The sequence below is a fragment of the Camponotus vicinus genome, unplaced genomic scaffold, assembly GCF_025532165.1.
Source record: "Camponotus vicinus isolate PSW18456_S1 unplaced genomic scaffold, iyCamVici1.0 SCAF_1, whole genome shotgun sequence".
Taxonomy (NCBI): Eukaryota; Metazoa; Arthropoda; class Insecta; order Hymenoptera; family Formicidae; genus Camponotus; species Camponotus vicinus.
This window is the reverse complement of record NW_028141945.1, coordinates 1637342-1662166: the sequence shown is the minus strand read 5'-3', so window position 1 is coordinate 1662166 and position 24825 is coordinate 1637342. Positions and strand designations below refer to the sequence as shown.

Here is a 24825-nt window from a genome sequence, read left to right as displayed (position 1 = left end):
ATCTCCAGAAACTGTTTCCGATGCATGGAGAAAAGAATTCCGGTTTGTTGAAATGCCGAAAAAAAGTATAAAGATAATACATGTTAAGCACGGTAAATTGAGACGGCAGTTATTCGTTTCGAAGCATGATGCCGCAAAAGGACCTGTTGTTCCCGTGTGCAAAGAGGCAGTTACAAGACAAACCGCGAGCAGATGGATTAATGTAAAGGCGCACGACCCTAACAAGCGAATTATCTCAGAGATATATTGTGCCGCTTCACGGGTGGTTAACTCCGCGCGAACAGTTCCCAAGAGAGAATGAGAGGCAATCTGTACAGTGCCGCTGAAGGCATAGAGTGGGAGTCGAGCGAGGAAATAGAAAGCGAGAGAAAACGAAACGCGAAAAGAGTAAGAGAGGAAAGAGAGACGAGAGAAACTCGCGGATAAAGAGGGAAAAAGAAGAAAAGAGAGAGACGGAGAGAAGGATCAGCCAGCTCCCAAGTTGAGATGACTGCGGCTTGTCTCCTTCCGTCTCACTCCATGGTAATGCCTTGTAAGCTCTACTAATCTGCTTACCGGTCGTCTCTCCTGATTTACCGAGATGTTTTCATTGTCTTTGCTGACTTTAGCAGCGGACCGTAAAGATCCTCGGGCTAACTTCTCTTTTCGCGCGATTTATCTGTATCTAAACGTCAATGTACTTCTTATAAGAAAGCAGTTCGATTCTCTAACACGCATCGACGACGCTTCGTTTCCGAAATACCATCTTCCTCTTAAAAGCTTTCTTTAACCAACAACTTTATATCCGATCGCAATCGTATTACGAACTTCGTTAAGAGTCAAAAATCGTCTTAACGATTTAATATCTTTGAAACGTTTCATTTAATAGAATCTCGATAAAAAAATTCTACATGGTAAATAAATTTAATCCAACACGAATAGCGCAAGAATATCGATTTGTCGGATCGTGACATATTTAACTGCGAATCTAAGTTCTAATTGTGAGTAAAAATCACGTCGACAGCGAGTTTAGTGAACTTCTCTCGGCAGCAAGATTTTCGAAGGCTGAAAGACACCGCGGAGAGTTCGAAATCCAGCGTCGACGAACGCCGACTTTTTCTTGGAAGAATAATATTTTCTTACGACGAGGAGAGAAAGGAGGAAAACACTTCTCTCCTTCTCTCGAGCTACCGCGCCGATCAATGGTGGAAGTGAATCCCGCCCGCGAGTCTCCGCGATGAATTTTTCCGCGGCACGCACCGACGAGCACGGGATTTAATGGCGGGTACGTTGCACCCCGGACATAAATTTCGCGATCAAAGTGCATCGCGTCGTATCGAGGCGAACTTTAAGGATTTTATGTGATTAAGTTCTCCGCCATTACTGTCCCTCCGACTTTTATCCTCTTCGCTCTCGCTCTCTCTATTTTCGTCCCTCGAACGCGATCCTTTCGTCCGCCGCAATCCCTTTCCCTTTTTCCCTTCGACCCGCGCTTTCTTCCCTTGACTTTTTCCACGATTCTTGCGCCTGCATCGATTGCACTCCCTCTACTATCTTTTAGCCGCGCGCCGCTTCCTAAGTCAGTCGAATGCGACGCAATGGATACCGGGGTTTTATCGAGTTCGACTCGGGCACAGACGACAAATCGTCCAAGTTTCAAGTATTTTCAAAAAGAATCTATTCTGCAAAAATATCCCTGTCGCGCGTTCTCGGTAATGGTGGCACGCGTACTACCGAATAGAGAACGACCGAAAGAGCTGGCTATAAAATACATGTGCATAGATGCATTTACGAAGTCTTCAGGTCCGTAGCAAACGGGAATTCGAAAAGAACACGAGGGGTGAGAGATGAGAATGCAACGACGTAAGGATGGCGATAGGCGAGAGTGAGAGGGTAAGATAAAAGGAGAGAAAGAGAGATGTAAAACGGCTGCTCTCACGTAGCCAAGTTGCTGCCAGTTGTTTTCTCGAGGGACAAATTTATCACCGCGTCTCTTGCACGGCAAGTTTGAGAAGTCAAAATCAAAAGTCGTATCGTATGCGATATCTCGAATCGGTATTTCCGTGACTTCAGGTCGTCGCTCGAAATCCCGAAAATACATGTGTACATATATATTATATACACATATACATGTATGGTCGCTCAATTAGCGCGGGTCGACCGATTCCCGCACTCGACCTACTTTGTGTAAGGATCTTGACCAAGTTTCTCGTATCCGGAATATCGGAGGCTTCCAACCGCGAAGGGAACGAAGCTCCCGTCGTGAACGACGATGAGTACCGCGTAACGAGCGTCGTTGTTCCGAATTGAGAGGTTTTTTACAAAACGTGAGACGTATTTTTAGCACGCTCATAGTACCCCCCGTACATAAACGATGAACAATTGCAAGACGAACGTGAAAGAATGCGAAGAAACTAGCTCTAAAACGAAAATAGTTTGGAAAAAGCTCTCGTATTTCAGTATAAGTTTCATTTTTTGCAGCTTGACAGATACTTTCTTATTTAATAAATAGAGTCGTTATTGTATAATATTTTAAATCTGGTTTTAGATTTTAATTAAATCCAAATATACTATACAATAATAGCAGTCTAATAAAATATCTACATATAAATTTGGAAAATTTTCTAACTATCTAAAAATATCAAAGAAAAAGAGAGATGCATAAGAAAACATAGATTGACACATAGGATAATGTATAGCGCTCGTCTTGTCGCGCCTTGCCTTTCGTTCATTAAAATTTACGATTGTTTTAATTTCTCTCTCAAGCATGTAATATATTTATGTCACCTCCATGATAAAGAAAATAATCGCTCACGTGCGACAATTCGAGACATAAATTTGTAGAATATTATGTAAATTTCTATGCTGTTTCTTTCATAGAATAAACATGAAATAGACATCTTCAATTTATGAATCAACTAGCTATTTATGTAATGTATTTATTTAATGCACTAAAAGTATGAACAACCTAGTAAAATATATATGTTAAATAAATCAATATCGCGTTTCTTATACTATATAAAATTCTCTACCATTTAAAAATTTAACAAGCTCTTCGTTTTTTTACGAAATTCTTTACAATTTAATAAGCCCTCAAAATTTAATAAATCTTTCGGTTTTTAATTAAAATGCACTTTTCTAAAAGCCAATAAAAATATCATGAATCCAGTATTAACTCTAGACGTATTCAAACTAAGATATTTTGAAGAATTTCTGTAAAGAATGAGTCAATGAAATACTGCTCCACAATTCCCAGGGTGTAGAATCCGAGGTACGGGAAAAAACGTAAAAAAGACGGACCTGTAATTTTTTCGCCTCCGCATGACGGAAGGACTATGACGCGTATTGTAATTTTCACACGGCTACGAATCATCCGGAGGCTTCGGGGCGTCCGGCGTCGCAGTCGAAAATTGTGCTAATCCCTTTAAAAACGACCCTCATCCGCGTCCCGGGAAGTGTGATCGGCCGGCGAGGCGTAAGTAACACAACAGGTAGGTAGGTAGGTAGGTAGGTAGAACGGTGGAGGCCACCGGCAACGTACACGAGGAGGAGCGAGAAGGAGAGAACGGCTGGAAGAACAAAAGCAGCAGTAGAGCCACAGGCTCCACAGGTGCTCTTGTGAGCGGGTTTCCGTCCGTTTGGATAACCGCAGACCAGTCGCCAAGGCGTTAGAGCAAACACCGACCGAGGCGAACTTTCTAACGCTATATTGCCACCACTGTGAATCCCTCTCTATAGTCTAGTCCCCTTAAGACTACAATCTTCGAGCCGCTCTCTACCTGCCAAGTCGCGTAAAACTGCCTGTAATCTGGAAACGCAACCCTCCCGAGAAGTTTCTTTTTACCTACAACGCGGCTCGTTGAAGATTGCCCAAGCTGAAAGAACAAGATAGTTATTGCTTTTAGAAAATGCATCTCAATAAAAGTTGATTCCTTTAGCTTTACTATATATTTTAAATAATATATTTTTATAATACTGCCATTATTAGCCGAAAAGTTAGAATCTTGAAATCTATAGTCGTATACGCGCGCATTAGTCTTTAGAATTTTATCGCGTATTGGCATTTATATCTATGGAAGAAGATATTTTATGCTGGTACTAAAAGGATGCGCGTTGAGGCGCTTCCGTAAATCCGCCGATTTTCGCCCTGTCGACTCCGAGACTCCGAGCACGGCTTTAAGCATCTTTCTCACCCCGCGTCGTGTTTACTGCTCGACGGCCATTAGCGAGGATTGCTTGGTGGCAAGTCCATACAACATCATCTCTAACACAATGCGTTATCTTCCTGTCATACATAAATGTAAATATTATTCAATTAAGAAGAGCAAATTAACTAATAAATAATTTTTGACATGCAACGGGTAACAAGCAATTACAATAAATCCTTTCTTATATTTAAATTAATTTTATAGCTATAAAGACATTCGTAAATTTAAATTCGAAGGAAAAATTAAAATGATAATTAGAATTAAAAACAAAAGATATAAATATATACGATGTAATGTAATTTGCAGAAATTGATAACGTTTAGCTTTTTTATCTAATTTATTTAAAAAATACTAATTATATAATATTTTTACTCTATATATATATATATATATATATATATATATATATAACATTTTACAATATCGATGGATGGACGAATATCATAAATAATTAAATTTACATAAATATTTTTTTTCCAAGTTTTATAGCATATTTTTATAATTCTTTATTCATATTGTTCAAAACTCTATAAAATGGCACGTGCTACTCTTTATTCCGTTTTACGTGCTCTATATTACATATGATGTTGGTCCACATCAGAGAAAGGTTATCGGTTATTATCAGACTTCTGACGTGCAACTTCATAGTGGAACAAGTATCCGGACAAGAAAGGAGAATGAGGATCGCGACGAAGATCGTTTTACGAGCTCCGACGAACACGGATCAACAATCGGAAGATGATAGCCGTCTCAATGAGCGGCCATAAACCGACTTTATTGGGGAGGGAGAGTACGGAGTAGAATATCTACCCGAGGAAGTGCGAATACGTCTCTCATATAACGGCACCTGCGGCTCTCCTCCACCTCCTCCTACCTCCGAAGCGACGTAGCCGAATAACGCTGGACCACGCGTCGCCGGAATTTGATTTACAGCACGCTACCACGACGCCAACGTAAACAGGTACCGGCGCGCGAGCATATCGTCGATATATAAATCGTGAGACGTCGTAAGTTTCGGAACCAAAATGGTAATGGCAGTTGTGCAATTCGGCGACGGCCTGTTCAACGCGCTCTACGAATTATACGTGCGCGAGTACAATAACGTTTGTCAATTTCGGTGCGAATTTTTCGCAAAGTTTCTCGCGCGCGACATAACAGTAGAGCACCATTCGCGGCGATGATATATAGGGGAATTTTCTAACTGGAGTAAACTCGCGCGATACAGTATTCATCGATCGCCGCTATCAATAAGCTGCGATATCTGGGATAACAACCTTGATTTGTAAAATCAATACCTTGAATCTTATTGCGATTTGCAATTCGCTGCATCGTTAACTTATCAACCTATTGGAAAAAATCTTTTAGATATTAATAATTATCAATTAATAGTTAAATTCATCGATAGGGAATTATGATATTTTATGAAATCTCATAATATCGTCATAATGAGAAAGATAAAAATAAGTATTTGTTTTTTGTCGATATTTGTTATATACATATATTCAATTAATATTTCTCTCGACACATGCACGTTAAATAAAAAAAAATGTTATTTAAACAATTTATATCTTTCTGCAGTTTATTTTTAGACTGATATCGTGTGTCAATTTTATAAGGTTTCGAAATATATTTTTCACGTACAAAAATATTAGTTGCACCGAAATCGATTGCAAGATCCATGGAGACGTCCTGCCATATTTGCTTCGTGGATTGTAATTCTGACTGGCGAGATTAAATTTAAATTCGGTGAATTCGCCAACGTCAAGCACTGCGTTCGCACGCAAGGCGTGAACGTCATATTATTTTACATTCCTTGTCGATTTTTACGACGAGACCGCGTGTTGTAAAAATCAATAAGGGGGATTCCCATGCGATGGGGAAGCGCGTAGGAGCTGTAGGGTCTCTCGCAACAGCAGCCCGTAATCGGGCAACGCCGTTTTCCCTCTATTACTATTTCGTTATATTATTGCCGATAAAATATCCGCGGAAAACAAGGTACCAAGTTTTTACGGTCCGGAACGGCGTGTGCTTATTTACGCCGAAGTAAATTCCACGCGACGCCGTTTGCGATGCCGTTTGTTCGAGATCTTTAATTGAGGTCCGAATGCGCGAGAGTCAGTACGAAAGCGTTTTGTGCCATTAATAGTCGCGGGCACGCGGATCGTAAGGAAATGCGTAAATTCATCCGCGATCGTTCCGCGAGTTGCGTCGGCCGGCCGTTATGCAAATTATTCCCAGCGCGAGCGTAAACCTCGCTAAACTAGGGTCAAATCCACCGCCTTGAGGAGCCACGCATATATTTGCGCTTACTCCGGCACCGCGAATAAATAATGTACGACCATGTCCCGTAAACGTCAATCTCCGTAAAAAAATGCACCTTGTCAGCCGGGGTGCCGCAACAACACCCAACATTTCGGCAAGCGGCCTTTATACGCAGCCGTATCGGGTATTTACGGCGGTAGGTGGAGTAAGTAAGGTCTGTACCACCATGGCGACAATAGCCATGGCGACAATACAACCTGTCTCTCTCTCGGTACGCGAGAATATGGCGTATCCGCACGCACGAGGGCCACGCCATTTGCGACGCAGATAAGCGGTGAATCGTATGCGGAGGCACGGACTCGGTGACACTTGAAACTTCAGGGTGACTGAGTCAAGGCTCCCGGCACTTCTGCGCCGGCCGGCCTCTCGAAACCCCATCGCGCTAAGACTCTCGCCGCCAACGAAAATAAAGCGGCTCATAATTCACAATGTGAATTTGGAAACCGGATTTGACAATAGAAATAAGATATTAATCTTTTAAGTTGTTTCATCACGAAAAACTATCTTTATTTTCTCTATCTTCCCTTCGACAGTTCCATTTTTAACTTACAAAAGCTAAATTATATTTATAGATGGAAATTTACAATAGAAACGTATCACGCATGCTTTTCTAATTCAATCAGCAAAGCTTCACGATCCGTTTTTGTCCATTGCTTAGTCATGACAAAAAAGAACGGATGAAGAAGTACGAGCAGGTAAGCGTCGAATCGCGATTGGAACGGCGCCAATTCCTCCCGTGGGATACGTGGATTTGAAATTCAACGCGATGAAAGGTTCACCTCCCTCGCGCGCTTTCGGCCGCATCCAACTCGCTAAACTAGTTCGACCCTGTAATATACGCGAGGGCCAAGGTATATATCCCAGTTCGCTAACCCAGAGACCGTAAGCATTGGCATCCTTTCAAGTTTGGCAGGTTCGGCATCCGTTTAATTTAACTTCAGCTTTCAATCGGAGTAAAAGTATATTTTTTATCAATTTTCATTAACACTGGAATAAAACGATGATCAACGAATTTTTAATTCACGAAGGAAAAATGTAGAAAATCTCCTTTTATTTTTTTTTTTACATTTTTATTTTCATCTTTCCGTTATATTAACACTTCTAGGAAATAATTGCTGCACTTGAAAATTTGTTATACTATCTCAATTATTTATCTTTATTTCTTCGAAATTGTCACTTCCCTTCACTACATTCCCTCGATTCACACAAACAATTAAAGGTCGAATAAAAATGTGTTTGAATATTGATATCAAAATCAAGACAATTTAATAAAAATTTAATAAAAAAATTTTATATAATTAAATTTTATATAATAATTCGCGCAAAACAAAGTTGACGTCTTGTTGTAATACATTAAAATCTTTAATAAAAAGTAATTTCGTTAAAATCATTGCAACTAACTCTGCTTGATATTTTACGAAGCAAGTGAATCAGCACTGAAAAAAAATCTTCGAAAAACGAAACGTTGAATTATAACTCAGTTTCTAGAGAGATCGCGATAAACTCGATCGATCCGGCGCCATTTTCTCGGGAAGACACACGACCGGAAGAAATCGCAGACAGCCCGTGGGGTACGGATGTTTGTTTCCACCACTACCGAACGCAAGAATCGCCCGCGGGTCGACAAACGGAAGCAGATTGATGCGCAATGGGGCGATGACGCGTTAATCGCAAATTCCTTTGGAAATCGTCCCCTCGCAATGTCGAGTTCAGTTACGGACCTTTGTACTGTGTCAGAGAACACTATATGAAGGGGCAAGCGAGGACGTAGTTGACGCGGAAATATCGCGGAGGGTTTCGCTTTTGACAAGACCCCGCGAGGCGTAAGGACCATCACTGTGAGTACGAATGCGAATCGCGAGGGTTCGAGATCCTTCCGGCGGTCCTGGACAAAATTCGCCAACGACATACCGAATAATGCACGCACAAATTATACACTATATAGCCTAATGCTTGGTATACATAAATTTTTTACAGAAGGTTTGCATATTTCACTTAAACATAAAGCATGTAATTTAATTAATTATGAGTTAATTAAATTGGACCAGAAATTCTCCTTCATTAACGGTAAATTATGACAATTGTATATATGTCTTTCTGTATCTAACAAAGATATAATTAGTATAAAAAAGGATAACACGAGTTGTTCTCGAAAACATGATAAGATTTATAACTATGATAGCTAAAGATATGCAACTATTGTACTATATTACGTCATAATCTTAAAGCTATTTATTTTGTTGTGATATATAGTAAATCTGATGATGCATATTACATATGCATGTAATATAAATGTGTACGCGAATAATATATTTAAGATACTAAAAATTAGATGATATTTTTACACACATCCTTCGTTTTTTCAAATTTGAGTTTATTTCGGGAAGCTCAAAGCAAACACAGATAATATTACGAAATGTGCTTGGAAAACACGCAATACAATCAGTTTTACAAAATGGAATATCAACAGAATTTAAAATTCTAAAATTCCTTTATTCCAGAATTACCATGTCAATAATGTCCCGTTACATCGCAAACATAGCGATTTAAAGTGAAAATACCAGAGAAATTAAATATACATATGTATCGTGTCATTTACAATTAGTCTCTTTGATATATCTGTTTTTCAATCAATGTCCCCGCGTGACCTACCTCGAAGCTCGCATTTATTTTTCGTATTTTCGGCGCTCGAACAGTATGCTCAATTGCATTAATGCATCCGTACAATTTCTCTATGCAGCTTGAGCTAAATAGGAGGTCAAGCAATATCTCCGCGCCGTAAATGCCGTGCATTTCTCGCGACTCGTTAACAATTCGAGCAGCTAGTTGCGCGGAAAGTAAAGAGATTGCCAAAATATATGGAAGGAAGATACGCGAAACATCCGAGAATAGAGCAAAGAAGGAAATGGATCTATCTCTTTAATCCAGCCTTGGGCCAAGTGATCGTGTCGTCTAATCATGAACAAATTTTCGCTCTTTTCTCGTCGCCGACTCGAAATGGAACGCGAAAAGGAGACGGTTGCGTCACGATTAGAATGGATTTCATCGTCGCGATTTCAGGCGAATGTGGCGAAACGAAACCGGACACGATAAATCTGCGCGCGCGATGTCTCTTCTGCGATTTCCTCCTCGCAAATTGCGAAAATTCGAAGCGATCGCGGGGGCGGTTGAGACGCGTCCGCTTATCGACATATTCGCTCGCCTGAACGCACTTATTCGGAAATTCTAAAGGTCAGCTGGAATGAGTCCGCGTTTGTAAAAGCCATCATAAATTCGCCAGAATATTATCACGCACGGAGGAGAACGAGCGAATTTCCGCGTTATTTTTCCTCGGCCATGAGAGACTTCTCCGAGAATATCATCTCTATGTAATTTTTTGGCGAAGTTGGAACTTTGTACGCGAACAAAATTTCGCGGCGAGCTCCCATTTATGCAAATTTATCCATAATACTGACAATGAATTCCAAAACGTAAACGACTCATGAATTTTTTGCACGGTTTGAAACTCCTTCGCGATTCTCTCGCGATCTTCCTTCGTCGAAAAAAAAGAAAAAAAGCGCGTTACGGGGAGAGAGGGCTGCAAGGCAGACAGCGCGGCTCGTACACTGACCTTATAACGAACATGTGTGTCCCGTGGTCCCTGGATGGACAGTCATTGGGTCTCACACGGGGTGGCTCGTAGTACTCAGACGACGAAGCTTCGAATATGTATCCACGCACGCACGCAACGTTTTCGCACGATCCTGACGCAGTTATCTTGCGACGGTCACGCGTGCGGATTACACGCGTGCGTGCGCCGTGCTGTCGTACGATCCTCGTGGCGTCCGGTGTTGCGATCCTCACCAAAAACTGAACCGACCTCACGATTCCGCGATACTTCACGATTTCGCGGTATCTCACAATCTCGCGATCTCCTCGAGTTTCACGCCAATATAACTTTCCTCCTTGTCTCTTCTTCTTCCTCCTCTTCGTCTTTTTCCTCGTTCGGGACACCGCTTCTTCTGCGCGCAATCGCTTCTTTCGCGCCGCGAATTGCCGATAAAATGAACTGCCGCGTCCCGTGAAGAAACTAAGAAAGTATCGGAGGACGACGTTGGAAGACGACGATGACGATGACGACAATGATGACGAAGATGATGACGACGACAACGACGACGACGACGGTGTCTCGTGGCGGTGGTCGATAGCGCGGCGCTCTACTGACGTCGCGACGCCTCGTCGTGTCGTGGCCCGCGACTCCTGCCCGCCCGACCCCCGTGGCGACCCACGACGCCCTCACTCACTCCGGAACAACCCGGAAACTGACGAACCACCGCCTCCGCCCCCGCAAACTACCCTTATTTCGTGCCCCCACTTGCAACACTGCCACCACTACTGCCGCCAGCGTCGCCGCCGTCGCCACCGACATCGTCGTCGTCGTCGTCTTCGTCGTCGTCGTCGTCGTCGTCGTCATCGTCGTCGTCGTCGTCGTCGTCGTCGTCGTCGTCGTCGTCGTCGTCGTCGTCGTCGACGTCGACGTCGACATCGCCGCCATCCGAAGGACGACTCCGACTTTTGCACGGATGAGGTATCTACCGACAATATCTCCTCTTCTTCTTCCTTTCCATCTCTGTCCTTCTTCCTTTTCTCGATATTTCGGAATGACTTGGATTCGATCGCGTCCGATACCGAGGGATGAGACGAAATTCCGACAATGGCATTCTAGAATCGCGACTTTGTTACGGTCTTGCATCATGCGCGATAACGAGTTTGAGAAAGAAGACGTTTTCGACTCGTTCTACCACTAATGCGATTGTTGTGCCATTTGATCCGTAAAAATGTAACAAAAACAGAAAGCAAGTTTCATTTAAACGATCGCTAATTTTGTTCTTATATAATGGATATCCCGCGAGTATTTACTGAGTTATAAATTTGATAACGTTTACGTTTATGAGTTGAAAAAGCAACAATATAAAATGCTTGGGCACGACAATAAAATTGTACTGAACATTTTTTCTAATGCATTTCATTAGAATAAAAATATTAATAACCATATTAATTGTCACATGCAATGTTACAAAATATTAATATATTACTGTTATGCAGCTTTGATAACATATCGATGCAAAATGAATCTGTAAGTTACATTGCTATAAAACATTGTTTAATGGAAATGATATGGTTTGCTTTTTTCATCCCTTCGCTTGGTGAGTAGTAATATTTCCGCGCAATAGAGCCATAAAACCAAAGGGGCGCAGCAAAAAGCCACCCTTCGTGTCACTTCGGAGAACTTTCTTCGTTGCGTGTGCGTTGCGTGCACGCAAATCGCGCAAGAGCGCGGAACGAACAAGGAAAAACCACCGAAGAATAGCGAGAAGCAAGAGAGGGCAAAAATCCGCGGGCAGTCGGCCGACCACGTGGGTGCCGTCACCGTTACCCCCCGTGTGGCCATGTGCCAAATAACTCACTTGGCACGCGTAAACAATTACTCCGAAACTCATATTATCGCGTTACATTATCGCGTTACATATCTCACGCGTGCATCGCCGCGGGATGCGCCTTCGGTGTCGTCTTGTAGTTTTACAACTTGCGATGATCCAACACTTCGGCAGCGAAAAGCTTCGCTGGAGCTTGAAACAGTAAAAATAGAGCCAACATACGCGATCAAATTAATCTCGAAAAGTGAAGGAAATAAAAGTAAACATTGGATCATTTTGATAATGATGTAATTTTGACTTTCTATTTTTATCAATAATGTGCAATTAATATTTATATCTCTCAAAGATGTTAGTATGTACTAATGGATTACTTTATTATTGAATATGAAATTCATGAAACTGTATAAATATATCTCTATGAATCACACATTGTCCGATAACGCAAACTTGCAATTATATAATCGTTCATTTTTCTCGGTTAACATTCTTTCTATGCCTGCGGCTCGCTGGCGGACTCTCCGTATCCGCAGATCGATTTGGGCAATCGCCAAACTCGATTGCCGATATCGTGGGTCAAGATCCGCAAGACGGCGCAATGTACGTTTCAAGTAAACTCGATAGGTTTAAGGGATTGGCCGAACCCGTCTTTTGTTTCCACGGACAAAAAGATACCATATTCTGCACGTGTATCTGTAGATATGTACGGGTCACTGTGCCACAAAGTTTACAAGAGTTGGTCGAAAGAATGCAAGCCCCACGTTCCCTTATACGCTTATATACGCGCGCATCACGTTAGAGTTATTTATGATGATACCTGTACGCGAATATCGCATTTGATTTACGTCTTCAACTTGACAGTGGTATTTGCAGAAACAACATGTAATGCCAGCGGCATAGCTTATTTGTTCATTGGTTTATTCCTACTTTTAACGGACGACTTTTAGATTACTAACTATATCAGGAAGGTATCGTGACGGCAACAAATTAAATCTATAATTTTACAATTTTACGTACAATAAAATAAATTTCATTATTTCAATCATCTAACAACAATAAAAATATCATATTGGATGTTCTTAATATTATCTGTTATCGGGTTGTGACTTTTATTTATCGATTGTGTAATAAACTCACTGCCCACCACATAAACTATGAAAATGGATGACAAGGCAGATGATTTAGTGGATAAACTGGATCGAGCGGGGACCACACACGATGCACGGCCTCGCACCTCCGATCAAAATTGTATGTTACATTGTTGAGTTATTCCTCGAAGTGAATATTTACAATCGCTGCGAATGATTTACGGGTTGATTGATATGTTCGAATATTGATTTAATTCTGAGGAATTTTATGGCTCAATATATGAAGCCTAAAACATGGTATAACATGGCACTTCAATTGTCTCGCGTTTATGACTATGACAAAAATTAGAAAAACTGATAAGAAAACATGTAATGTATTATATAGGCAATACAACAGCATATGTATTATAAATACATTGTCTAACGCAGTTGCTGCAGTAGGCTTCTCAAATAAAATCTTTTATCAACAAGAATTATTATTTTCAATCATCAAAATTATATGGACAACGAAATTAAATTCCTTTTATAAATTTATTTTGCTACCGCAAATTTCCTTGTTTTGCTGCTTGTATTTATTTTTCCGATAACGAGTTATTTAGAACTCCACGCTTCTAAAGAATTAATTAATTAATAATAAAATAATTATGTACATTAGCAGAAAAATATACTTTATATTATTATAAAAAAAGTATCATTAAATATCTGATATCTCAAAAAATTCATACATAGAATCAATAAAAATAATATATTTGTGTATATGAATTTATATGTGAGTTTGAATATACGTTGTAAATCAATAAAATTCGTCGTAGCATTATACTTATATCTCTCTGTGATCGCATTTCTTTTTTATTAAATTGCGGTTCGTTTTGCGTGAAGAACGCGCGATATATTCAAGAGCAGGCGAAACTCTCCTCGTCAATTTTTCTTATTTTTGGCCGAACCACACTATTGTGATCAGCATTCTATTTCTGGCCGTCGAATTCTAATTTTGCGAGGGCGCCAGTTGAGAACAAAAACTACGAAAAGAAAAGCGTAGGCGAGCGGTTCATTCGTGTCTCACCCATCTTGCTCTTCCTGGAAGATTTAGGCCGTACGAATAACGACGTAAAAGAGGATCATGATGAATTCTAGCATCCCCTGTTCTTCGAATTTTACGCAAAATACGGATTTGTTGACACACAGCGCTTTTAAGCATCCGCGAAATTCGTATGGCGTCATCGCATGGTTTATTTAGCGAAATTCTATTTTTTTCAAATCACGTGTTCATTTTAACTCTAACATTATTTTCCTTTGAAATTTAAATCTCTACTAATCGTGTTCTCATATTTTTTAAATTTACAACGATGCATGTTGATAATTTTTATTCTCTATGAATGTAACTCTTGTCAGGACGGATATTATAGAACAGATAATAAGAGATCACAAATACAATCCTCAAACATTTACTGACAAGTTTATCTTCATAATGCTCAGTATCCGATAACCACTATGCTGTGACCTTCCTCGAGTGACCTCTGACCTTCAGCATTGCCGAAAGACCATCGAGATTCGACCAATTTCACGAATCGCTAGCGACAGACGGCGGATACTGATGTTACTCCGCAGACGATATTCCTATCGCGGTACTCCCATCATCGGCTCGACAATGCAAAAGGTTATCGGCAATGGCATACAGCCAGAAATAGCAGACGGTGTATTGTGTTTAGAATTGTATAGGATATCCGGTTGATTCGAGCTTTAAAGGTGGCGAAGTTGGTAGATGGAAAGAAGGGATAAATATTCGTAATTTTGTAAATATCGATGCGCCGATAATATTCACTTGAGTCACTCTGTGATTTTGAGATTTCTAGAAATTTTTGGCTTAAACAACCGTTTAATTATACATGAAAAAATCCCAGTTTATAGGATTCTGGCTATGACTGGTTTTTTTGTATCATCAATCATCGTTGGTTCTTAGCGAATAAAAGTTGCAGAAACTCTATAATTTTAAATACAATGACAAAAACAATATACGGTCCGAATGATAACAAAATGCAATAAAAAGGAAAGGCTAAAAGACCGTGGCGCAAGATGTTAGAGCGTAAAAAATAGAAGTAATAAAAAAGACTAAGTAAGAGACATAATATATTAATAATCAGTTAGATATAAAAATACATATGTACGTTTCGATCTTTTCAAGATCCTTTTCAATGTTCAAGAAGTCGTTAGAAAATAAATAAAATTAAAGTTTAAAATAATAATAATAGAGCGCGATAGGAAACAAATAGACATTGTGTACAATACTAACGGTCGCAAAATTTAAAACGCTAACAATTGATGTGACGAATGAATTTTTTAGAACAGAAAGCGCATAGACAGTTAGCAAACTAAAAAACTAATAATGTCTGTCTATAATTTTATACAATTATGATGATTAGCATTTTGATAAATTGTCATTATCGATCTTGATAAAAATCATTTGTATTATTCGTAAAAATCGTGTATGTTTACTTTAATACGAAGAGTTATAAGGAAGCATATATATGTATATAAGTCGCCACGTGTGGAGGATTTACGTCAGACGAGAAATTCTTTCCAGACATATCGACGCGGGTTTCATTTCATAGTATGCGAGCATACCATGAACCAATAATATAGTCTAAGATAGTGTCACATTAAAAGTAAATTTTACTTAATTATACAATGTAAATTAAACCACAAAGTACGCTAATATAAAATAAAATTCACGCTAAGACAATTAATTTTGTAAAATGAAAATTCAAAAAAAGCATTTTTAAATGTATTTAGTAATTCACAAGTATTAATATTTACGAAATCTCTTTTATTGCAAATAGTGATTTTTATATTTTCAGTGATTCTAAAAAAAATATATGTTTATTTTATTTCAAAATTGCGTATGCTGATGCAATCGTATCCTGCTTTACATTAAGTAAGCGGTAAACATAGAACTTTTACTTTTGCAAGCAAAATTTTTCATGTCTAGACGCTTACCTATACAGTAACACGTACAGTAAAGACATCCTGTATCCCCGGTCTATCATGTAGTTTGGCATATTCCTTTCACAGCAGTTGATGTAATCCTCTGAACACACGACTGTATTCCCGCGCGAATAAACTCGTTGCGATGCACGACGCGACGCGTTTTCACTCCCGAGGACATACGTCGGGAAGAGCTCGAAAGCTCGCTAAGGAAGTTGTGGGAAACATTGTTCGTGACGGTGGTGGACGCGGGTGAGGGGACATCCCGAAGGAGTCTTAACGTTTTATCCTATCCATGATAGGGGGAAGGATCTCCGTTGTACACAAAGAGAAGGAGAGAGAGAGAGAGAGGGAGAGAAAAAGAGACAAGACCGCGGGACCGCGTCAGCGGCAACCCTTACGCTCTTACGCCCACACTTATGAATCAGTGGATGAATGAATCGACTTTGCCCCACTTTTTGGCGCGTGGGTGTAACGTATCAGTCGGCCAGTCTGACATTTTCGCGCAACGGCGGCAGCGGCAGCCACCCCTTACCGGCAGCAGCGGCAGCAGCCCGGCGGCGACGACGTGGGCGTTGCTGACTCTATATCTACCCACGTAAGTAGACGCTAGTCTAGGACGCGACCACGCAAAAATCCATTTCCACAATCGTCCCGTTTCGGCGGAAAAACAAAATCGTCGTATTGCTGCCATAACAGAGCCGCCGCTATTAACCGCCACGTCACAGCCTGTATACACATATTTATTATCGGCCATCGTTCGACGCGCGATTACCCGTCGATCGCGATCGATAATTGTTGGCGAATCGCGTTATATCGGTGCGATGCAGTCTCAAGGGCATAATAAAGTGTCGCGTCGCGGATAAAATTGCGAACTCGATGAGGCAAGCGAAACAAATAGCGTACTAGTCGTAGGGGTGTAGATCCTATTTTCGCGTGACAATAAAATATTTGGTTACGAGAAATTTTTAATTTATGTAGCCGACGCAGAGTTTACGTTGTTTTAATGCTATTTCGCGAAGGACCTCGATCTGTCTCTATGCGCCAAGCTTTTCGCGTTATCGTTGCGGATGCAATATAGATTTCGTCAGCATTTCGACCTACGCGCACTATCGACATCCTCGATAGCCCGTAACGTGTGTCGAGTAGAAATTAGAAACCGCAGCTAATTTCCCGTTCCCTGTTTTCATGCTGTTGGCGAAGCTATCGACTAAACTCGAGAAAAGTCGTCGTAGTGCATCGCGAGATGCGGTTCGATTAGCGTTGTAGTGGTGAGCGTAGCACTCAATGACGTCAACGGTGTCCCTGTATCCCAAGCTCCCATTAACTTCGAACGCCGAAAAATATAAAAGGAAATTTCACGAGCAAGATACCGCGCTGTGCTAGCTCTCTCGTCTGCGATTAATTCGCCGTTTCTCGTTAATGCTTCCTTCGCCGATATTGGCATTTTTGCGATGGCCTTTTAACCTTGGACCGCGGTAAATGTCACTGATCGATATCATTTTCGTCGACGCATTTATTGCATATCCCGCGTATGCGACGTAAAGTAGCAAACGTGAGATATACCGACAATTATGATAATTTTGATGTCACTTTATTAAATCGATAAAATGACAAAATGGTCGAAATAAATGTAAAATTGATCTTTAAAGTTATTTAATGTTAACGCAAAGTCCACGTGATACTCGTTACGTATTTATGTCCTACAAGTTTATCACATAATCATATGAGCATCAACACAAATGTATATCAATAACTAATTAATTATGTTAACACGTAATAAATAAAGTAATAAATAAAAAAATATTTAATGTCAGTCACTAAACGCGTCGCGCACTTTCTCGGCGGTTTAAACGATGCTCTCTAGAAGCACTACTAACATCGTCTTCGTAAAGGAATCAGCCACGTGCGACGAGGAATTACCGTTTCATTATGCCGGGCGGCAAAGAGAGAAACAACGCGGGAGGAGAGGCAGGGAGTTGAGGCACAGGCCCACAACCGTAGTAAGCATAAAATAAACTCGGAGACGCATGGGGTTCTGCGTTTGCCTCACGCACGTACGGCGTAAGAGGCATGTAGCTACAAATAATAACAGTGATTGTACAGCACGTTTCAAGTGCTATTTCGTATTTCAGAATAAAAGACTTTTAAATTGTTTAACGTTATGTATATCTTGTTAAATACATTTTTGTTTCGAATATTCAATGGAACGCGTATTCGATCATAAGACTAATTGTGACGAAAAAAATCGATACCTAAAAATTAATATTTTATCTCTTTTTTTAATGTTTCTTCGATCAAGGTCATATTAAATTATTAAGAAATCCAATAAGAAGTAAAAGAAGACTAGGAACCGAAGACGCAAGTAATGGTGCGTGGTAGTAATAATATATTATGATGGAAACTTTGTGTAAAGTTATTGAACTTACATACAATAAGAAGCGCAAAAATATATGTAATATATTTAAAGTGTGCTGTCGAAGACGTTTCGACCCTGCTCTAGATCCTTTTCAAAGTCAATTAAGAAAAACATAATATTATTTAAACCAACTAATAAAATAATAAAATGAATAATATAATAAAAGAAAGATTCTTTCTTTCTTTCAATAAGAAAAACATAATATGATTTGATTTTGAAAAGGACTTAGGGTAAGGTCGAAACGTCGACACTTTAAACATATACTTTTACGCTTCTTATTGTATGTAAGTGGAACAACTTTACAAAGTTTCTATCATAATATATTATTACTATCACGCATCATTACTTGTGTCTTTGGTTTCTAGCCTTCTTTTATTTCTTATTGGATTTGTATCATTTGAACCATTTTTACATATTAAAATTTTTACTTATTTATTAAGAAATCATAAATAGATTATTTTTACAGGAAAATAAAGCGCGAGGTATAAAATCATATTTAAAAATAAGAAAAACATAATATTATTTGATTTTGAAAAGGACCCAGGGTAAGGTCGAAACGTCGTCGACAGAACACTTTAAACAAATACTTTTACGCTTCTTACTTTATGTAAGTGGAACAACTTTACAAAGTTTCTATCATAAATATTATTACTATCACACACCATTATCTGTGTCTTTGGTTCCTAGCCTTTTTTTACTTATTGGATTTGTATCACATTTGAACCATTTTTATATATTAAAATTTTTACTTATTTATTAAAAAATCATAAATAGATTAGATTATTTTTGCAAGAAGATAAAGCGCGAGGTATAAAATCATATTTGAGAAATCCTATATAACGTCGTCACGGTACGACAGCAACGCAACGGCGTCATTTTCAAGATGATTACGCCACGGCATTTCTAACCGTTGTATTCCAGATGGAATGTCAAGTGCGAGCTTTACAAACGAACGATCGCGGCACAGCAGAAAAGCAAACAATAGCCGGGAAATTCTTTAACTTTGCACTCGCCTCTAGACACAGACTCCGCTATCTGGCCGAAACCGGCGTCAATGTCAAAGTTATTCATCGCGAATTACAGAGACGAAAGACTCTTTATGTGCAAATGAGCAATAAAAAGGGAATGCAATCCATCATCGCGATGCGCAACGATCGTCAAACCTCAGACGGTGGCGTCAACACGACGCGAAAGACGCGAGAAAATAAAAGCGCGTTGGCTTCGCCTTTATTCGCAAAGTTATCTACGATCATGGGACATTGCGCGAAAATCTTTATTTAGCGTTCACCTCTGGCAAATAACGATACGGAGAGAGATCTAGCCGAGCGAAGCATCTATTGTCGATTAAAGCTATACACAGAGCTATTTCGCGTACAGGCGAACGAATAATAAAGCTTGAAGCTGGCTCTATCGGTCGTTGCGGTCTGGCAGAATATTCCGAATATTTATGGTCAAAATCGGATGCGAGAAAGCCGAGGGTGATATTACCGCGGTACGTAGGCGGCGTAACGCGAAGCATAACTCTATTCGTTCGCCATCTATTCTACAACGTATATCTATACGTTGTGAAATGTATCCCAAGAGAAAAAGGAGTTTCCATGTTCTTGGATATTGTGCCATTCTCTCTCTTTCTCTTCGATAATCGTACATAACTGCGCCCCCTTCTCAACGGGCTTGCTGTCTCATTCTCCGTCGCGAGCTCGTTCATTCAAAACGTTAAATCAATGAGCGTTATTTTTGGCAAAACCCGGCGTCTGCGGCTACATACGTATAGCAATTCTTACGTAAAAATCTCACATACTCAAATTCCATATGACGTGTCAAATACATATCACCGGTTATATTTCAAGTCAAATGTTTCTTTAACACAATATACAAGTATCATAGTACTGGCATAAATAATCGATGTATTATTTTTTTATAGAAACACGATTTATTGACAGGAAAAAATTCTAATAACGATATTAAAAATTACTTAAAAATTCTAATACATTATTTCTTAATTTCTTCTCAATCAATTAATTGTTAATCTCTTAATATCTTTTAAATTATGTTTTATTAAAATGACATAAATCAAACTACGATATTTAATGTACAATAAAGATATTTAATCGCAATTAATCGGTATATCTACTTTTGCTGCTTTAAATTGCACGAATATTTTACAAGAATTTAATAATTTTCTATTGTATATGTGCGTGATTACATATTCTTCTTTAAATTCATCCAAGATGTGTACTCGGAGGGGATATATTACTTTATAAAGATTCAAGCAAACATTAACTCCGCCAAGCGGAGGCGTATCTTCCTCTTTCGCAACTGTGCGTTAACTCTATTGTTCTACCTAAGCCGATTTCTCAGTATCGCATCCCTCTTGGCACATATAAGAGGGTGTGTACCGTCTTATTCATCGTTCGATACGAGGGATCCTTCGGCAATTCATTTGCAATACTTACGAGTCTGCGAGCATCACAAGCGCCAGAAACAGATATAGATTCTGAAGCGGAGCAACACGTATTAAAGATGAAAGGTGCAGACTATTCGCGAGTATATATAAAGCCGACAGGTGGAATTTTCGGTTCTCCAAAAGACCGGTTCTTCGCTTTTCGAAGCACGCACCGAACTTCGGGCATTTGTTTACGATGCGACGATTTGCTTCGGTACCGCGTAATCGCGCGATTCCTTTTCCAATTAAACGAGCTTAATGTCAGCACGTCGATACGAGAGGGAGAAAGAGAGATGGGATGGCGCAAATTAACGCGTCGTAAAATCCGCCGACGTTAATAATGACATTACTACGCCGTCTCGTTCGAAGCATCTCGAGGACATTCAGCATGTTCGAGGGGACGGGAATGAGCTCGTCCAGGAAATCGGTAACCGCATCTTGTGCCGACCAATCCGTTAAACGATCGTCGACGAACATCGACCATCGTTGTGTGCAAGTCTGTGTCAAATTACGGTCTCGCTCGCCTCGCGAGCGGTTGCAGCGACTTTAACCCTTTCGCCGCGCACATTCGCCATCGAATATTTATAGCCTCGCCGCTGGTATTTCTTTATTTCTCGCTGGGATTGTTAGCGCAATTCAATGTGGTCTCTTCGCGAAGCGAAGATCAATGGCGAGTATCGGGAGATACAATTAACATTGCTATCGAAGCGGATAATTAAATTAACGCGGTGTAATTCGATAATAGTTTTCTCTTTTGACGATACGCGTAATTGATGTCAAGGTAATTTGGCGCATTCATTTCTGCTTTCTGATTTTAAACATGACCACACATGCAGCAAGAAGTCTTAAAGCAAGCAAGATCGCAGCTAATGGAAAAATGTATTCATACGCTGAATCAATACTATATTTAAACATATTTTCGAGTATCTTTTGATGTCGCGATAAAGACAATTACTTTCTAAAAAACAAACTGAAGAAAGAAATATTGCTGATAGCTTGCGATATTTAAATAACCGAACGAAAGATATGTCACTTAACGGAATAAAGAATGTGTCATTCTTTGCGCGCTTTCTTGTAGCAAGATTAAGATATCGACCCGACCAGAGGATCTCTCAATTCCTAGCCGCCTAATTTGCCTATCCGAAGGATCGAGTCCGGAATTAAATTAGCGGGAAGCGATAAAGCGGTGCGACGCGACGCGCAAAACGGAGCCTCCGTAGGATGATGTCGCGGCTCGGCCGTGAAACCGGTTGCGTGGAACGTGCGTAAACACACGCGCACGCTGGCGCATGCGGTCGTCGGGCCAGTGCGTGTGCGTGGAAACCCGTTGACAGCGAGGTGAGCGATGGCTCGTCAAGCTGGCTGCCGCTGACAGCTGATGACAGGCGCGCGCACATGTCCAAGACCACACACAATAGCTGTGCGCGAACGAATCCTATGCGACTACGCGCGCTGTGTTCCTTTTCGGAGGATGTCTACCGATTCATATGATAATCGTGGGTCCGCTGCCCTCTATCCGCCTTTATTAAGTGCACCACATCTGACCTATTTCGCTTGTCAGTGAGGAATTTCTGAGTCATCCGCTCCGCGTATCACGCACCTAATGCGCTCTTCCATCCTGATAAATTTTATATCTCCCTTTACTACCTCCTTTCGAAAGTCCGACAGCGACGAAGAAACACGGACAGGAACCCGAGAAGTCCTACTCTATCCGGATATCCGGATTACTCTGCTTGTTTGAAAAAAATCTGTCGAGGGTTACGTCTCTGCGAGAGGAAACGTAATGTTCTTTTAAAATCAAATGCTTTTCAATAATTCAATTAATAAAAATTATAATTTAGCACCTAATAAACAATATTATAATTTTAATAATAATAATAACAATTTACGAATGTTTCGTTGCAATATAATAAAATAGTTCTACATTAATATATTAAGAATAAATATGCAAATTATTTGATGTTATACTTTTACGACTTATTTGATGTTATTATACTTCGCTCGAAACCGGATTTTTTCTCTCAATTCTCGTTACCGCGAAAATAATAAACCAATGGTCCGTAGAAAATCGGCCAACGTTATAAATCCTAGTATTGTTTGTTCAATAAAACGTCGTATGTTATGTTCTATATAACAAACGGCGATAGTTTCATAGAGAAACATCATGGGTTTAATGACTTATATCCAGAAATCCAAAGCACTTCACAAATATTTCAATGATATTGCGCAAATATGCGAAAGCTTACGCAAGAGAATACAAACGTAATATAAACTCCCACGATGTTTCTAAATGAAAAATCTGACCTACTGTGCGCACAACGATCGACACATACGCAGCATTTTCCGGAACAAATAAACGCGCGATATTTCAATAGACAATTCGATTGACCTTTAACAGGAACGTTGATAAACCAGACAATAATTTCCAATATAGCATTTTTAGTTTCTAAGAATCATTTTTTTCTCTTTACGCTTTTCCCCCTTCTTTTCTTTGTTATAATATAATTTTATTCCCAATAAATTTAAAAATATATTAGCCACTCTTTATATAATAAAATATCTACCTATATCATACGTTTCGTGTAAGCAGCGATATCGATTCAATAGTGCCGCTTTAATTAAGCGTTGTAAACATCATTCTGCAATCACACATTGGTCGTTGTCGGTGTTATCGCGAATTCCAGCGCATTACAAGTTCAAAGTTCCACGACGGCGATAACAGACAGATGGTACTAATACTTGTTATACGAACTAATACTTGTTATACTTGTTATACGCACTTCGTACCAATTCCCGAATCGCTAATCATCGGGCTTGTTTCGCGGCTTCGTCATTCGCAATGGATAGCGATCCCCGTGATTATTCGGCTCGAATAGGGTGAAATGGAGAGTCGGTCGATGGGAGAGAAGACCGAAGGGATCGGGAAAGAAAAAGAGGAGAAGGACCGACTGTCATAAATTTAAGCAACAATTAACATTCAGAGTTAAGGCTTGTGGGAACGGACCATTAGCTATGCGTATCTGTAACGCCGTAAGCGCAGAGAGAAGCGCCGCGAAACAAGCCCGTGCTCAACACGAAGAGGCCCATTTTGGCCCTCGCGAAGAGGATTCACGCGCCGCGTGAGAGCAGATGCGAATAGATGGGGCACGAGGAAAAATGAAAAGGAGCGCGATGCATCGCGTCGAGGGTCAGAGGTTAAACTGTTCTCTCAACGGCATACCTGATTTATTAATCATCCGATGCCGCAGGCTACCTAAGTTATTATCCTCTCTCGCCTGCCACTTCGTTTCTCTTTCCCCGAATGGGAGCTCTCTGATACGCCGCTCCTGTCAACCGATCGAGAGATCGCTCCTCGCCAATTAACGTGTATTAAACGTATCGCTCATTTTATGAACATTACTTTTTCTTGATTGAATTAATAGTTGGTGATAATTTTTAATAGACTGAGTTTCTTATTCAAATATTAAGTAATATTAGCCAAAAAATATTATTAAAAATAAATTTCCCCATTCGACTCTTTTTTAATTTCCATCTTTTGCGAGATAAAAATAAAGCATAACTAAATAAATCGAATGATTCCTGTGATTTCTACGTGTCGCGACAATTTCCAGCGAGTCTCGCAACGGAAAGCAAATTCTTCATCCGTTCGGTCGCCGCCTCCAGATAAACGCGTATCGATTATCGGATCGAAGTTGGCGCGACGAATTCCGTATTGATGATGCGAAATATTAAATTCGGAAACGGAACCGACAGTGCTGGTCGAAGTGGTAGGTGAATTCCCCTCATCGACAGAGCTCCCTAATAGAGACGTCGATAACAGTTCCGGCCGTTAATGCGGCATTCCACGCGTGTGCGTGAGGCAGGATCGTATCTCATTGCCATCGGCCGCTACTCTTTTGGCGCCGAGGAATTGATTTCAATTCGCGTTCGGCCAGCCGCCGCTTGTTTCGGCGGATCTGATATCGAC

The 24825-nt window shown here is 40.2% G+C and overlaps 1 protein-coding gene across 3 annotated transcripts in view; it reads right to left on the bottom strand.

The window, feature by feature from the left end:
• Positions 1-24825, bottom strand: part of LOC145967355 (fibroblast growth factor 18) — a 134836-nt gene that overhangs the window by 101104 nt on the left and 8907 nt on the right. The window contains exon 1 of one of the 3 annotated variants that reach the window (XM_083092181.1): positions 10120-10721. The exons of the other annotated variants lie outside the window; for them this stretch is intronic. Coding sequence (XP_082948307.1) covers positions 10120-10133 — 14 coding nt within the window. The 5' untranslated portion in view covers positions 10134-10721. Of the gene's footprint in view, positions 1-10119; positions 10722-24825 lie in introns of those variants that run through there. 3 annotated transcript variants of the gene reach the window in all.